A 17,182-nucleotide genomic window follows, 5' to 3' on the forward strand; every position below is an offset into this window, starting at 1 on the left:
GCATACAATAATTTCATGCAAAGTTCAAAAATTTATATTAAGATTCATTGAATATGAATCTTTTCGTAATCAAATTATACTCTTCATTTGTGTAAAATACGACACATGAGGAAAAGTTGGTGACCTGGTTTTCAATGGCAATGCAGGCCATAGTGTCAATGATTTTTGGACAATGAGATTGTATAAGATTGCCACATCTGTAGTAGGTGTTTCTGTCCTGGGATTCTCTTGCACAGAGCTCTTAAGTTGAAGAACAAATTAAAGACACTGACACATAAGAAAACTAATGGGAGAAAAAGGCCAATAAATCCCCTCAACTTGATGAGACGCATGCTAGGATATTAAAGGAAGTAATTACAAAGATAGTGGAAGCATTGGTAACAGTCTTCCAAGAATCCTTAGAATCTGAAAAATCCCTAGGGTATTGGAAAATTGCCAATGTAACATCTTTACTTAAAAAGTGAAGGAGACAAAAAAATATATAGGCCAGTTAACTTCACATCAGTTACTTTGGTAAATGTTAGTTTATTATAAAAGAATGTAATAACAGAGCATTTAGAAATACATAATATGATCAAGCAGTGTCAGCGCGGCTCTCTGAAGAACTTCTTTTTAGTATTTTGCTCTAGAAATGGCATGCCCTCTGTTGTGTAGAGGCTTTTCTTGGAGTCAATCATCTCTACAGCAAGTTATAAAATTTCAGCATACACATGAGGTATTCATTGTTGTTTTTGACTTGGGAGAAGCTTCTTCATGTTGGCATTGAGCCTAGTCATCTTTTTGGGTTTAACATGCTTCTAATGCACTCTGTAGAATTGCATACAGAGACATTAAATTATTTTTCAATTCCCTCATGTCAGTTAAGAAATTGAGGCTGTCGCATATTACTTGGAAAATGAGAACTAAACTCAGGAGAACAGCAAACAGATCTGGGAGTATACTACACAAATCACTAAATGTTGCAACGCAGATCCATAAAGGCCTTTACAAAAACAAAACAAGCACTAAGGTTTAATTGAAAAGTATACATTACAACACATGCATGATGAACCATGTTTAAATCACTCTGGGGAGTATCATGTGCTACTCTGGTTACCATATTACAAAAAGGATATGGAGGTAAGGCTGTAAGATCATAAAATATAAGTCTTTTCCCCGTAACCCTTGATTCCCTCACTGATTAAAAATTTGCCCATTTCAACCTTGAATATATTAATGATATAGTCTCTACAGTAAATAAGTCCAGATTCACTAATTTCAGAAGAAATTTCTCCTCACCTCTGTCTTAAATACGCAACCCCCTATTCAAATTAAGCCATCTATTCCTAGACTCAGCCACAAAAGGTAAACAACTTTTCAGCCTCCATCAATCAATGTAGAGATTACAGAGTAGATTAAACAAGAACTACAAAGTTGTATCAATCAGGGGAAAAAGAAGAAACTAAGTCTCTTTTCACCCCAACAGAGGAGGAGGACTGACTCAACAAAAATCTTTTATGGCTATGAAAAAAGTTTCAATAGAGTTCATGTATAGAAGTAAAACTGAACTTTACAAGACTCCTGCTTTACAAGGTCCATTATTATCCAAAAAGACACACATACAGATCTCTGCTGCAAAAACAATTCTAGATACAATGATGCTAAGGGGGTGAGCCGGTGTGTGTGGGCACACACATACTCACAGTTTCTCTTAAAATTCTAAGATACAAAGGATAGACTATGACGTTAGCATATCCCTGAGGATCTGGACATAGCACCACAAGAGTTTCAATGATCTGTATAACAATAATCCAGTACTTATCCCTTAAAAATTTATTAGGACTCTTGATGTGTCTCCTAGGTTACATCCAAAGACGTGCAGGCTAGGTGGATTTGCCATGCTAAATTGCCGGTAGTGTTCAGGAGTGTGTGGGTTATAGGGGGAATGGGTCTGGGTCTGGTGGGATGTTTCAAGGGGCGGTGTGGACTTGTTGGGCCGAAGGGCCTGTTTCCACACTGTAGGGAATCTAATCTAATTTAATCTAATGATGCAAGAATCTCCTATCTTCTCTCAAATGAAAAGATTCTATATTACCACTCAACCTGTGCCTTTGCTGTTGCCTGACAGCCAGCCAGACTGTTACCGCATCCATTGCCAGAAATGGTTCAGAACAGAGCCAGGCTTTTGATGGCCAAAGCCATATTACTTTCCAAGGCTACCTGCAGTCCTCCTCACTGAAAGCTGTCTACATATACCAGTCGTGTTGCAGCCATTGGGTTAGCATTGCTTATGAGCATTTGGCACCATCAGCAGTTGTGCAGATCGAAGATGATGTCTGTCAGATAACTAAGGAGCCCAATTTTGGATCCACAAGAATTTTTTTTCCTGCAACAGGGGCAGGTTAGATAGGTAATGGAATTTGCAGGCCAGTGTTGACTTCCTTCTCCTCCCTCTGCTGCCGTCATTCCATCTTGCAGTGGACTGACTAAGTCTTAAAGAGGTTTGGATTGAATTTTTCACCTCCTAGTGGAGTCAATGCTTCCTTGCTTCAAGTTGATCTTGAGCAGATCATTGTAACTTTTTCTTTGGTTGCCCTTTATGCATTGAAAGAATAGAAACTGCCGAAGGCAGTAGCTTTTGGGCATCTAGACAAAATGGCCCATCCATGGGAGTTGTTCCTTCAGAAGAAGGGCTTCAATGCTGGTAGATGCAGCTTTATGGAGCATGTTCACATTAGTCTGGTGTTCCTCCCATTTGACACCCAGGGTTCGACATAGGACCTGTTGGGGGAAGCTCTCAAAGATCTTAATATGAATTTGTGAATGGTCCAGTTCTTGTTACATTAGAGGAGGGTGTTCAACACAACAGCCTTATAGATCAAGACTGCTGCCAAAGGAGCCTTTCAAAGTCAACAAAGACGTGAAATTTCAGCTTGAAAAAGGTGCAGTTGATTCAGTGCTGAATGACTTCATCAATAGTAGTCCCTTATATGCACTAGGCTAGGCAAAGACATACAAAAGGCAGCACCAAGACAGTGCACAAAGGTGATCCAAACGACACCTGTATGTAACACTGGATAGTTTGATTGATAAAGCTGGTTTGTGAAGTTCAATTTTGATAGTTTTTATTTCAGCATTGTGATTAAAAGACTGCCGTGATTGTCAGTTAGAGGGTAAATAGAGTGCTTATTGTTGAACAGTTAGCTGGAGTTGCATTCACAAACTTCAGAAAGATTGCCAAACCTTGAAGGTTATGACCTCCCTTCTTCTTCACTGCACACAGATGCTGGCAGCAGGACTGTGTTCTCATGATGACAGGCCTTTGTAGGTTGCAGTGGACCACAACAAATTGTGAAAATCTCTCAAGTTCTTCCACAGCAGTTTAGACAGCAAAAGCATTGATCTGGTCAATGACATTTCATGTGTAGAATGGACCTTGTTATGTGCATACTGCCCATCAAATTCATAGATAGCCTTGTTACTGAACATTATTTGTTAGTTTCTCATGGTGTCTCAAATACTGCTAGCCCAGCAGACTGGCGCAAAATAAGGACATCATGACTGATGCAAGAGTTACTTTCCTGTGTGTTATACTGACTCATGGTCACACACACTGAGGAAGTGGAATTCTTTGCGGTTGCAGTATACCTTAATTTGCTTAAAGGAACAGCAAAGCAACATGTGCAAGGTCCATAGTACCCTACATTATAGGGAAGCTTGTTAACAAGGCAAAGCTGCATACTTGCTCCATTTGCATCTCTCTGGGAAGAAGGGACAGAATGAATTATTTGCACAGTGTACAGTAGCTTTCTTTATATTCAAACACAATGACAAGAAACCATTCAGCCTTTGGAGCTTGTTCCGCCATTCAATAAGCTCTTTTGAATTTAACCTCAACTCTACATTCCTGCATATCCCCAACAATCTTTCATCCTTTTGGTAATTGAGAATTGAACTACTTCAGCCTTAAAAATATTTGAATATTCTGCATCCCCAACCTTTTGAGGAAGAGATTTCCAAAGGTTCAACTCTCAGAAATAAAAGGTTTCCTCATCTCCGTTTGAAATGGGCAACCCTTATTTTTAAAACCATGACCTCTAGTTCTAAATTCTCCCACAAGAGGAAACATTCTTTCAACACCTACCCAGTCAAATCCACTCAGGATCCTGTATGTTTCAATTAAGTCACCTCCAACTCTTCTAAACTTCAGAGGATACAAGTAGCCTTTCTAGCTTTTCCTCATGAGGCAATGTGCTCATTCCAGGTATTAGTTTGGTAAACCTTCTCTGAACTGCTTCCAATGCCTTAACATTCCGCTGTAGATACAGTTACTAGTAATGCACACTGTATTTCCAGATGCAGTCTCACCAATGCCCTGTATAAACACAGCATAACTCCCTACTCTTGCATTCAATTCTCCTTGCAAAATAATAATGCCATTTAGCATTCCTGAGTACTTGCTGAACGTGTATTTTAACATTCTGTGATTCATGTACTGGAACACTCAGAACCCTCTGCATCCTCTCACCTTTTTCATTCTTCCTGCCAAAACTGACTTTTTTTACATTTTCCCAAATTGTACTCCATTTGCCAGATCTTTGCCTATTCACTCAACCTATCTGTGGCCCTTTGTAGGTTCCTTCTATCCTCCTCATAACTCACTTTCCTACCTATCTTTGTGTCATCAGCAATTTGAAACTAACACTGATGTTTAACACACTCATGCCAAACCTTCCACACAGTTCTGCCTATAACAGGTGGCAACTTGAGCACCTTCTCTGTAAAAGAACACAACGCATGTACTGCTCCTGGCTTAGGTTGCAGTGAGCAAACTACTCCCTGAAGACCCTGCGTAGATTTGGCTTCCTGAGAAGCCTTCTCTTGCCCTGTTTCTTTCTGCAAAAAGCAGACATCTTTGTTACCTATGCTGCTTCTCCTCATCATGTTGCAAGTAGAGGGAATAGAGACTTCAAGATCCACAACTGGGAGTAAGTGATCCAAACAGAACCCCTCAAGTGACAGCCAAGGCTCTCACTCTGGGCCACACAACATCCTGTCAACTTCACCAATTTTAAATTTATAGTATGAACCCAAGAATTTATGTACTAACTCAACAGCCAATTGAAAGCAATCACTAATTAACTTGGAAGTAGTTGATGTATCCTTTAAAATGCAAGCTACTTGACATTTTGAAAAGATTGGAAAAGTAAAGGGTTCTGATATTATCATACGACGGCAGCAGTGAAGAAGGATATTAGAGCAAACGAACCAGAAGTAGAATCAGCATGAAACAATAAGGAACACTGATGACAAATGTTTTTGGCAACCCCGCCGCCCACAACCCAAACAGTCATGTCCAGGAGAGTATAAAGCAGAAATTTAGAGATGGGTATGACAATTGTAATAGAGTAAGACCAGGTTAAAGCAAGCTGAGCAAAATTGCAGTTAACTGAGCTGATGGTGAGTTTGTGGAATGTGTACTAGATAATTTTCTAGATCATATTATGAACCCCAGGGGAACAGGATATTTTAATTATACTTTTGCACAATGAGAGAAGGTTAATGAAAATCCTGGTAATAACGGGGACTCTAGGGAAAGTTTGATAGAATTTTAGTATGTATTAACATGATTGCGTTAAGTCAGAAACCAGGTTTTTAAATTTGAACAAAGCAAATTACAAGGGTATAAGGGATGGACTGACTAGAACAGATTGTAAAACTATATTTAAAAGACATAATGGTGGATAGCAATAAAGACATTTAAAGAATTAGTTTAGAACTTTAAATATGTTTGCTTAACAAATTAACACTCCATGAAAGAATTGGTCCAAGAAGCGGAGTTAAGGATGGCATTAGATTAAAGGAAGTGATTAATGATGCCGGCCAGAATGGGAAGCCTGTGAATTGACAAAATTTTAGAATTCAGCAAAAAGATGACCATGAAATTGATAAAGAAAGAAAAATAATGAGAGTAAACCAACATGAGGCAAAAACAGATAAAAGTTTCTACTGGGCTATGAATAGGATAGACTAACAATTGTAAACCCATTAGAGTTAGAGATGGTAATTATAATGGTGAATAAAGGAATCACAGATATTAAACAAGGTAGAAGTAAAAATAAACATTCTGCAAATAGGGAGAAACTTGAAGAAATTAGTATTAGCAAAAACAAGAGAGTTACGGACAAGTATTCTGAGCTAGATGGCATGCATTCTTGGGTTTGTCAGAAGGTAGCCTGGAGATACCAGATACTTAGGTTTGGGTCTTCTAGAATTCACCTCATGAACTGGAAGTCAGCAAACAAAAATTCAGGATAAAGAGAAGTGAAAGAAATAGGCTAGTTAGCTTGACATCAGTAGTCAACTAAATGCTGGATTCTATTAGTGCAAAGACCTGATAATAGGACACTTAGAAAAGCATAATAATTAGACAGAATCAACATGAATGTGTGCAAGAGGAATTTTATTTTTTAATGAATATATTGGGCTTTGTTAAGAGGCTGCAATTAGGTTAGTTACATCGAAGAGGGAGATGTATCTTATTGAATGATTCTTGAAAATCTGAGTCAGATGCCATACAATTACTTATTACACAAAATTAAGATTCACATGATTGAAAGTAATAAGTAGCAAAGATTGAAGATTGGGTGACAGGAAGAAAACTTAGTAAGAATTATTATCAGGGTGACAGACAGCAAATAATGGAGTCCCACAGAATCCGCTATTTATAACCAATCTCAACAATTTTGATTAGGGAAACTGCAATATAGCCAAACTTGCTACGATAAAAAAATTAGGTGGGAAAGCAAGTTGTAAGAATGATACAAAGAGTTATTACTATGTCAATTTGTAGAATGGAATGCTTTGTCTGTGCCCAGGTGCTAAATGTTGTAGCTCCTTTTGAAGGAATATGAAAATATAAAATTATAGACATTTACCTAGATTTTCCTGCCGCTGAAACAGGTCTCTTCCTGTCGTCTTCCTTGTAACCATCGTCAACGTATGCTGTTGGTTTTTGATCTCTCCTTTCTTTATAGTAACTGTAGCAAAGGGTTTAGCCAATGTTATTTTAAAAAAGACATTTAATAGTTTTCCCACTATTCTTGTTGAGAAGGAGTTTCAATACAGGATAAAAATTACTTAAGTTGTCACGTGAACTTAACACAGAATCAAGAGTTATGTTCCTGTATCAACATAAGCAATACCAAGTGATATTTTTTGATGTACAATTGTGAAGTCTTAAGAACCTGTCACTAAAGTTGAGTGAACAAGGTAAAGTTAAAGTTCCCAAGTCAGTTCTATTTCAGTATACATATAAACTGGAGAGATTATTTCAGTACACTAAAGTTCAATGCATAATCCATGAATATAGTGCTGAGGAAGTACTGCACAGCTGAACAGAACACACTTTAACATGGATCCATCTAAGCATCTGTTCACCACTCATCTTTCAAAGTGCATTATTACAAATTAAAATAAATTATTTACCTCACTGTCATTTGTGGAACATTATAGATGCAGGTTGGTTGCCACTAGTGCCTACATATTGGACAAAGCACTTAAAAACAAAATTCATTCTCTAAACAATCATGAAATGTTTCAATATGTTATGGCCAGGTCAATAAATATAAAAGAGAATATAAAAAAGGGAAAACTTCTCACTTTATTTTCATGTTTTACAATGTAGAAAACACAAAGCAATGATTGTTTCCACATGATAATCTAATTACTTGTCACAAATGGAACTAATACAGGCGGTGTCTCTCTAAACCTTATATCATGGAGGGCCAGAGTTTTTTTTTGTTTCAGGGTGAAGGCAGTTGTTACAGTTACTAGATGAATAGAACAAGACTGAATGTCTGCATTTAATGGGCAAGAAGGCGGCTTCTTTATGAGAATCCAGTTTCAGATGGCTCTTAAGTCACAATGCTAGGCCCTTTGTGTTGGGTGCGTATAAATTTCACTAGCAAGCTCAATCCAGGCTAGGGTCACTGCTCTCAAAACATTGACACTTTCCCTCCACAGATGCTGCCAAGCCTGCTGAGTTTCTCCAGCAATTTCTCTTTTTGTTTCGGTTCAAGCTAAGATTAAATGCCTGCATTTGCTGGATAAGCAAGTCCAAGCCTTTAAATGATACAGATCTATTTTAGCCCAATTTATATTGTAGTTTATGGTTATATTAAAGTATACAGTTTAAATTCTGTAGGTGCTCGCCTAAAGCAGAGTTTTTGTTTTAAAGGTTGCAGTCAAGGAGCAGATTAATTAAGTGCCAGCTGAAACTGAAATCTCAAGTGAATCAGACAGGCCCTTTAATTGGGAGCATATTGGAGCAGTCAACAGAATACAACTTAAAATATGGCGCTGGAGTCAAATGTCTCAACAAGTTAAATGGTAAATAAGAGGGGTATTTGGTTGCTTTTGCCAAAACAAAGAAGCTGAATTGTGAGTATTTCTAGCTTTTAAAGAAAAAGGAAGATATGAATTTGTATTTAGGTTTCTAGTTTGTATTTAGGTCTTTTTTTAAATCTCCTTTTTCTTAAAAAGTTTGTCAGATGTAAGATGGAGCGTAAAACAAAACAAATATACAATAAAGGGTGAAATGTAGAAACAGTGGAATGATTGATTGATTGATTGATTGATTAATCAAATAAAATGCAGAGATGGCAGGTCAGCTCAAGTATAGCTCCCACAACATTTGGGAGCTGTTGCATACTAATACAATCCTGACAGAATACATCCGTAACAAGTGCTTGCAGCTGTAGCAACTTCACATCGGTTTGAGGAGTTGGATTCTAAGCTGCAGACACTGTGCCACAGAAAGGGGGGAAAATTACTGAGACACATTTGTTTGAGTCAGTTCCAACTGTCATATAGGTAATTCAGATGTGATGTGACTAGGAATAGGAGCACAAGACTGCATGTGGGGCAGGAATGGGAATCTAAAGAGTTGCTTTTGAAGAGCTTCAGCACCTACAATTACAACAAGATTCTTGCAAGCTGTGTGGAATAACAGCAGCAACTGTAAGGAGGCTGCACAAATTGACTGTGGCACCCTAACACACTGTATGACCCATAAAAAAGCTAGTATGCACACTCAGCAGTTAATTAAGAAAGCTAATAGAAAGTTATTGTTTATTACAGGGAGAATTTATACAAAGATGGGTTGGTTATGCTTCTGTTAACATGGCACCAATGAGACCACATCTTGAGCACTGTGTACAGCATTAACTTAGGGAAAAATGTAAATACTAATGGAAGCAGTTTGGACAAGATTTATTAGGCTAATACCAGTAATTGACAGGTTGCCCCAAAAGCGGAACAGGTCAGGCTTGTATCTGTTGGAGTTTAGAACCATAAGAAATGACTTGATTGAAATACAAAAGATCCTGAGGCATTCTGATATGGTGGATGAAAAGAGACTATTTCCACTTGTAAGACAGTCTAGAACTAGGAGGCACTATTTAAAACAAGGAATCATCTATTCAGGATAAAGATAAGCCAAAATCATCTTCACAGACAGTCATGGCTCTTTGGAATTCCTTTTCACAAAAGGCTTTGAAAGCAGAGCCTTTCGACATTCTTAAGGTAGAGGTAAATGAATTCTTGATCAGCAAGGGCGAAGTTTATCAGGGATAAATAGAAATGCAGAGTTCAGGTTACAATCACAGTAGCTATGATCTCATTGAATGGTAGAGCAGGTTCAAGGCGCTGAGTGGCCTATTCCTGCTCCTAACAGATATGTTAGTATATACAGGGGGTTCTGCAATAACACATGTTCTGGCAATGTGAGTTGGCTATAATGCAACTGACGAACAGGGGAACCCTATTTCTAAATGCAAACTTGTGTTGGCTATAATACAACTCCATTGAGTGTGTGCCAACATCACAGGCTTTGTCAAAGAAAAATTTTCTTTTTTTCAATCCTTGCAGATGATGTAAATGTTCACACTAAATCACAAGGAGCTCATCTGAAAAATGTAACTGAATTGTATGTCATAAACCTCAAATATCATACAGGCAACTGTCTTATTAGGAAAATATATGAAGTCTTAGTTTGAAGAGTTTATATTGAACACATTACATGCAATAAAAAGGAAGTATAGTTTAAACTAAGGAGTTCTGTTAAAACATGCACGAAGTTACCCTCCTCCCTCCGGACCAACCTCAGGGAATCTCTCTCCCATTGCAACTCTCTTGTAATCTCTTCGGCCTTGAAACTGCTCGACCATGTCCTGAAGCAAACCAGGTACCACAGCCACATCACCTTCCTCTCTCCATCTTCGGTCCGCCTCCCCCTCTCTCCCCATTTATTCCAGAACCCTCACCCCATCCCCCTCTCTGATGAAGGGTCTAGGCCCGAAACGTCAGCTTTTGTGCTCCTGAGATGCTGCTAGGCCTGCTGTGTTCATCCAGCCTCACATTTTATCACATTTGTGCGTAGTATTTTTGCCTAGATTTTGGTGCATTTTCAATATGCAAGAACTTTTGCACTTGTTTATGTAAATCATTTATACCAAAAGTTGTCTTTGTTACAACCTGCTCTTTTCCAGCACTATCTTGAATACAATGTTAGTCAGATTCATAATGCATTTTATTCCTGGAAATTACATGTTAAGTATGTTGTCCATCTTGTACGTTGCAGGTAGAGATGCCTCAAGGCATGGTATATTGGCAAGAGCACACAGACGCTATGACAACAGATGAATGGGCACCACACAACAATCATCAAACAGGAATGTTTTCTCCCCTTCGAGGTATATTTCAGCAGTCAAGGACATTCAGCCTCAGATCTTTGGGTTAACATCCTCCAAGGTGGACTTTGAGATACATGACAATGCAGAATTGCCAAGCTGAGACTGATAGCCAAGTTCTGTACCCATGAAGACAGCTTCAACCATGATCTTGGGCTCATGCCTCACCAAATATGACCCCTCTACACTCTTTTGTATCTACAAAATCTTCCTTACAGTCCTGTTTTGACACCATCACCTTGATAACTTGTTATGATCTTTCTACCTTAATTATTTTGTACAGTTTTGAATTATTTATTACTTTGGTTAGATCCTCAGCATGCAGCTTTATTCTTATACCTGTCATGTTATTCCTGTCATTTAGCTTGTCTCCAGCACCACTTTGCTTTTAATTTTTTGTAATTATCTCTCTGCTTCATTTAATCAGATTATCATCCTTTTGCTGGTTATTCAGCTGTTGACACTTTACTCACCATTTACAACTCTTGGTCACCTGCAGAGGCTTATTATCTGACACTCCACTCACACCAATTGTATGATCTTTTGATCTCTCTGCTTGTAAACTCCGTGTTCTGTGTGCTCTTCTCGCTCACTGCACATGACAAAGGAGCTGCACTCCAAAAGCTTGTGATTTCAAATAAACCTGCTGAACTATAACCTGGTGTCATGTGATTTCTTTGCCCACCCCAATCCACCACCAGCACCTCCACATTATGGTCACAATTTAGGCTTCAATTAGTATCCTCGAATTGGCCTTAACGGCTATCCACAGGAGAGAAAAAAAGAAATTCAATAGGATCACAAGGTATTGAGAGAATCATAAGTAGAAAAGCCCTACATTTAGATGTCCTGTAAAGCCAAGCTATGATACGTATACAAATCAAATAGCCTGTCAACATTCAATCATGGATGAAACTGGCAACTTCAGCAAATCACCTCAGATCCATGGAATCATAATTTAATACAGCACTTCAAGAAGCAATTGGAGAAAGTAGCAATGAGGGGAAGAAAAACTTTCATAGCAAGTAATCTAAACTTCTATTTCATTAATACAACAATTTGCAATTAAACACCACTGCGGAAACTGAAAGCAACTTGAAAGACTAATCTAAACTAGCAGATCATGCCAAAACAAAGTATCCAAATTACTTTGGACAGCAGCATTCCAGATAATACATTACCAAGAGAACGAAATTGGTCTAACAGTGGATACAGAAGTCATCTTCCCATACAGTTCCTGCCAAGGCAGAAAACAAGAATTGCCAAAATATATCACCTAATTCAACTGCGGTTTTACGAAGATGTCCAGTACAAGGTATTTCCAAACATACAAACAGGCAGAAATACAACTTCAGATATAAGAGGTAGATATTGACCATAGCAGCATGCAAAACAACAAAACCAATAAACTCTGTACATAGAGATCAACTGAGCAATTGAACAGCATCGCTAGCACAAAGTAACTTGTACTTTAATATATCACACAAATCTTCTCCCACTGCACAAGATCTATCTCTACCGGCACATCCTTCCATTCCTTTCACTCTCTGATGTAGTTATCTATCGGGGTTGTTAGTTCTGTTGGCTGGAGGGCTGATTTACAATGCAGAGTGATGCCAAAAGCATGTGTTCAATTCCCGCACCAACTGAGGTCACCATGAAGGTACTGCCTTCTCAACCTCACCACTCACCTGATGTGTGGTGACCCTCATTTCTGACGAAGAGTCTCTGAACCCACAATGTTAATTCTGATTTCAGTCCACAGATGCTGCCAGACCTGCTGAGGCTTTCCAGCAATTTCTGTTTTTGTAATTCACTGGTCATCTCTTCCTAAGACCACAGCCTCTGGTCCTCTGGAACTACGACAACATTTCCTTTACTTGTATATTTTTCTTCTAAATGGATCTACATTATTAAATGAATTTCTAACCATTCTCGGAGTTAAGAAATTTCTCAAATTATTTGTTTGACTTTAATGACCATCCTTTGCTTTGGACTCCTCATAAGTGGAAACTAACTCTCCATATCCACCCTATCAAACCGCTTAATAAAATGTGAGGCTGGATGAACACAGCAGGCCAAGCAGCATCTCAGGAGCACAAAAGCTGATTATCTTGGAAATCCTGAGATGCTGCTTGGCCTGCTGTGTTCATCCAGCCTCACATTTTATTATCTTGGAATTCTCCAGCATCTGCAGTTCCCATTATCTCTGATACTATCAAACCGCTTGATGATTTAAAAAATTTGGTTAAGTAACCCTAGAGCTTTCACTTGGAAAGGAAGAAGTCCAAGCCTGCAGTCTTTCCAGATCAATGTAAAGTCCAAAATTCTGGACTTGACCTTGTAGATCTCGACGTCCTTATCATATTATATAGGCCAGAGCTGCCCACATTGCTTCCAGTCTTGGTTCTAACCTTTTAGACATGAACCCTAATGCTTTGAATTATTTATGCTCTTGATAACAATGCACTGCTACTTTTCATGATTTGTGATCATATACCAATTCGATAACCATGGTCGATAGGTAAGTGGCGTACAGTACAAGTCTGCTATAACATACACGTTAGGGTCCACGAAATGAGATTGTGTTACAGCTGGGCCATGGAGTTCCACTGTATATATAACATTTGTCCCTGTATAAAGTTACTTGAAAGTCACTTTAAGCAACAGCTGGTTGGCTGGCATAGGCACAGAAAACGCACACGTAGGGCATGACTTGTCCAGTTAGTTATCAAGTTCAACTGGGGCTCTAAAACGTGTTGGGGCATTGATTTGCATATTAAAGGCACAAAGTGTATATTTCAGACAAGTACCAGAGATACTTAGAAGTTAGTGACTTTAAATTTTGCACCCAGTGCTCTTTCAAGGAAAATCAGGCATGAGAGAATGCAGTCTAAAAGACATCCACCATGACCCCTGGTTTATTTTCTGCACTAACAATCAACTTGTTGTCAATTGAATTTGGAAAATCGATGATTAATTTGAGCTGTGGGTCTGTTTCTGACAGGGATAGTCTTGAGTCTTTCCAAATATTTAAGAGCTTCACACCAAGCTTTATTAAATGTGAAAGTTTACACCCCAAATCATTTCCCCTTCTAACTGTCATATACTCGTGCATGCCAGATAATTCAAGTATACGATATCTCCTGTGGACGAGGAGCTCAACTGGACATTAAAATATAGTTAAAAATTTACCTCATTTGGCAGCTGTGAGGCCCTTGCACTTATGAGCAAATTTAGCACATGCAGTCTACTAATCTGCAGAAATCAGGCTTCCACCTGATTATAAAAAAAAACAGAAAAGGTCTTAGATAAACACCTGCCTGCCCTCCCACATTCTATCCTCCATGATTCTAAAATAATAAAAATGTTGCTGCCATCTCCTAGCACACACTGCTCTATTCACCTATCACCCCTTTGCTCACTGCCTAACAGGAAACTAATAGAAGTCAACGTTGCTATTTCAAAATTCTTATTCCATCAAATCCACCCGTGGTCGCAGCCCACTTTTTTCACCAATCTTATTCAGCCCTGTAATCCTACAAGATATCTGCGCTTCTGCAATTCTCACTTGTTGTGCATCTCTATCAATGACCTTGTCTTTATTTTCATTAAAGTCTGGAATTCCTTCCCTCAAGTTTGCATAATTATGTAGTTTGAGTGTTCTTTTATACAACACTCCTGCGAAACACCTTGCAATGTACAACTACATTAAGAGTGCTACACTTAAATAACATATGATTTCAAGGAGTAAGAAAATGCTTGCAAGGGGTATCCAGGGCAAAATTAAAGATTTTTATGAATATATAGTACAGCTGGTTCCTTAACTAAACATGCAGGTGATATTATAACTGGAAATCAGGAAATGGCAGACTTATGAAATAGTGATTTTTGCACTGAGTTACACAATATAGAATGTAAATGAAATACCACTGACACGAAAAGCAAAAAAAAACTACAGAGGAATTAACTCAGTTCAAATCTCCTGAATATAATTGCTTTCATCTAAGGTACTTAAAAAAAGGTGTGGAAATTGTCAATGCATTTATCACTATCTTCAAAAATGTTTTTGATTAGAAAGGGGTTCCTTGGATTGTAAAAAGTAAGCCACAAATTAGGAAATTATATGCTATAAGGCTAATGTCAGTTGGGGGTAAGATGCTGTTATTAGGAAGATAACTCAGAATTTGGGCAAATAAATTGTAGCAAACATGAGGTAACAAGTAAGGATTTTGGAAGGGTAAGACCCATCTAAAAAAAACAAATTAATACACTTAATTTAGGTTGAACGTAGTAGATAAGGGAGTTTCTATGCACATTAATTGTATAATTTTCACAAGGCATCGAATCATAGAATCTCACAGTACAGACGGGGCACTTTGACCTATCAAGTCTGTGCCACCAAACCCATACTGAATCTGCACTATTCCCATTGATTGTTATGTCACTTCAAGTGCTCATCCAAGTACTTCTTAAAAATTGAAGTTACATGCCTCAACTACCCTCCCAGGAAATGCATTCCAGACTCCCACCACCCACTACAAGGAAAACAATTTCCTCCCAAATTTCCTGTAAATCTCATGCAATTCATGTTAAAATATGTCCCTTGTTATTGACCCTTCAACTAAGGGTTTCCTATCCATCTTGTCCTTGCCCCTCAATCTTATACATCTCCACCATGTATCCCCACAACCCCCAACCTTCTCTGGTCAAAACAAAACAACCTAAACCTATCCAGCTTCTCTTCATATCTAAAGTGCTCCAGTCCAGATAAAATCTTGCTGAATCTCCTCTGCAGCCCCTCCAGTGCAATCAAGTCCTTTCTACGGTGCAGAGGCCAAAACTGCATATAATACTCCATCTGTGGCCTAATCACAATCCTATACAGCTCCAACACAATTTATGTAATCTTATAATCAATGCCTTGAACGATGAATGCAAGTGTTCTACATGTCTTCTGAACTACACTATTAACACGCCCTGCCACCTTCATAGATGTGCGGACGAAAACCCCAAAGGTCTCTCTGTTCCTGAGCTTCCTAGTCCCTGCCATTTACTGAGTACTACCTCGTCTATATTACTTCTTCCACCTCAAGAGCTTGCCAACCTGATGAAAAATTAGCTTGACGGTAGGAGACAAAGGGTGGTGGTGGAGGATTTTTTTTTTGTACTGGCGGCCCTTAGCCAGTGTTCCTTAGGGATTGGTGCTGGCTCCTCTGTTGTTTGTCATTTATATAAACGACGTGAATGAGAATTTAGGAGGCTTGATTAGTAAGTTCGTGGATGACACCAAAACTGGTGGTTTAGTGGACAGCGAAGAAGGTTACTCAAGATTATCCAATGTTATCCATCAAAGGGATCTTGATCGATTAGGCCAAAGGGCTGAGGAGTGGCAGATGGAGTTTAATTTGGATAAATGTGAGGTATTATATTTTGGTAAGATGAACAAAGGTAAGACTCGTACAGTTTATGGTAGGACACCCAGGGATTCAGGTATATTATCTTTGAAAGTTGCGTCTCAGGTAGACAGTACGGATAAGGTGGCATTTTGCACACTTGCCTTCATTCTTCAGACCACTGAGCAGAGGAGTTATGCTGAGGTTGTACAGGATGTCAGTGAGGACACTTTTGGAGTACTACATGCAGTTCTGGTCCCCCTGCTATAGGAAGGATATTATTAAATTGGAGCGGGTTCAGAAGAAATTTACAAGGATAGTGTCAGGATTGGAGGGTTTGAGTTATAAGGAGAGGCTGGATAGGCTGGGGCTTTTGTCACTGGAATGTAGGAAGTTGAGGGGTGACCTCATAGGATTTTATAAAATCATGAGGGTCATAGATAAGGTGAATAGCAAAGGTCTTTTCTCTAAAGTGGGGGTGTCCAAAGCTAAAGGGAATAGTTTGAAAGTGAGAGGAGAAAGACTTAAAAGGGACCTAATCATCAACATTTCCACACAGAGGGTAGTTCGTATGTGGAATGAACTGCCAGAGGAAATAAGAGATGCAAATACAGTTACAACATTGAAAAGACATTTGGACAGTTACATGAACAGGAAAGATTCAGAGGGTCATGGGCCAAAAGCAGGCAAGTGGCCCTAGTTTAGTTTGGGAAACTTGATCCCTTGGATAAGTTGGGCTGAAAGGTCTGTTTCTAAATAGTATGACTCTCAGGGATAATTCCATCTGCCACTGATTTGCTCATCTGACCAACACATTTATATCTGACTGTAACCATGACCTTCTTCCTCAGTGCAGTGTCAACCACCCAGCCAATATTTGTGTCATTGCAAACTTACTTATCATAATCCCCCATATTCTCAACTGCGTTGTTTGTGATACAAACAACAAAGGACCAAGTACCAATCCCCCTGCGGGACACCACTAGAAATTAATTTCCAGCCACTCGAATCGAGAAAAATCCTTTCTACTACCAACGTTGGTTGCAATTTGGTAAG

General features: G+C 38.7%; 1 protein-coding gene across 9 annotated transcripts in view; it reads right to left on the reverse strand.

Annotated features, from left to right (window-relative positions):
• Window positions 1-17,182, reverse strand: part of LOC125451959 (centrosome and spindle pole-associated protein 1-like) — a 179,300-nt gene that overhangs the window by 122,431 nt on the left and 39,687 nt on the right. For all 9 annotated transcript variants that reach the window (XM_048529772.2, XM_048529765.2, XM_048529764.2 and 6 more), the window contains one exon: window positions 6,918-7,019. In XM_048529772.2, the coding sequence (XP_048385729.1) occupies window positions 6,918-7,019 (102 nt within the window). The remainder of the gene's footprint in view (window positions 1-6,917; window positions 7,020-17,182) is intronic.

Source organism: Stegostoma tigrinum, chromosome 5 (assembly GCF_030684315.1).
Source record: "Stegostoma tigrinum isolate sSteTig4 chromosome 5, sSteTig4.hap1, whole genome shotgun sequence".
Taxonomy (NCBI): Eukaryota; Metazoa; Chordata; class Chondrichthyes; order Orectolobiformes; family Stegostomatidae; genus Stegostoma; species Stegostoma tigrinum.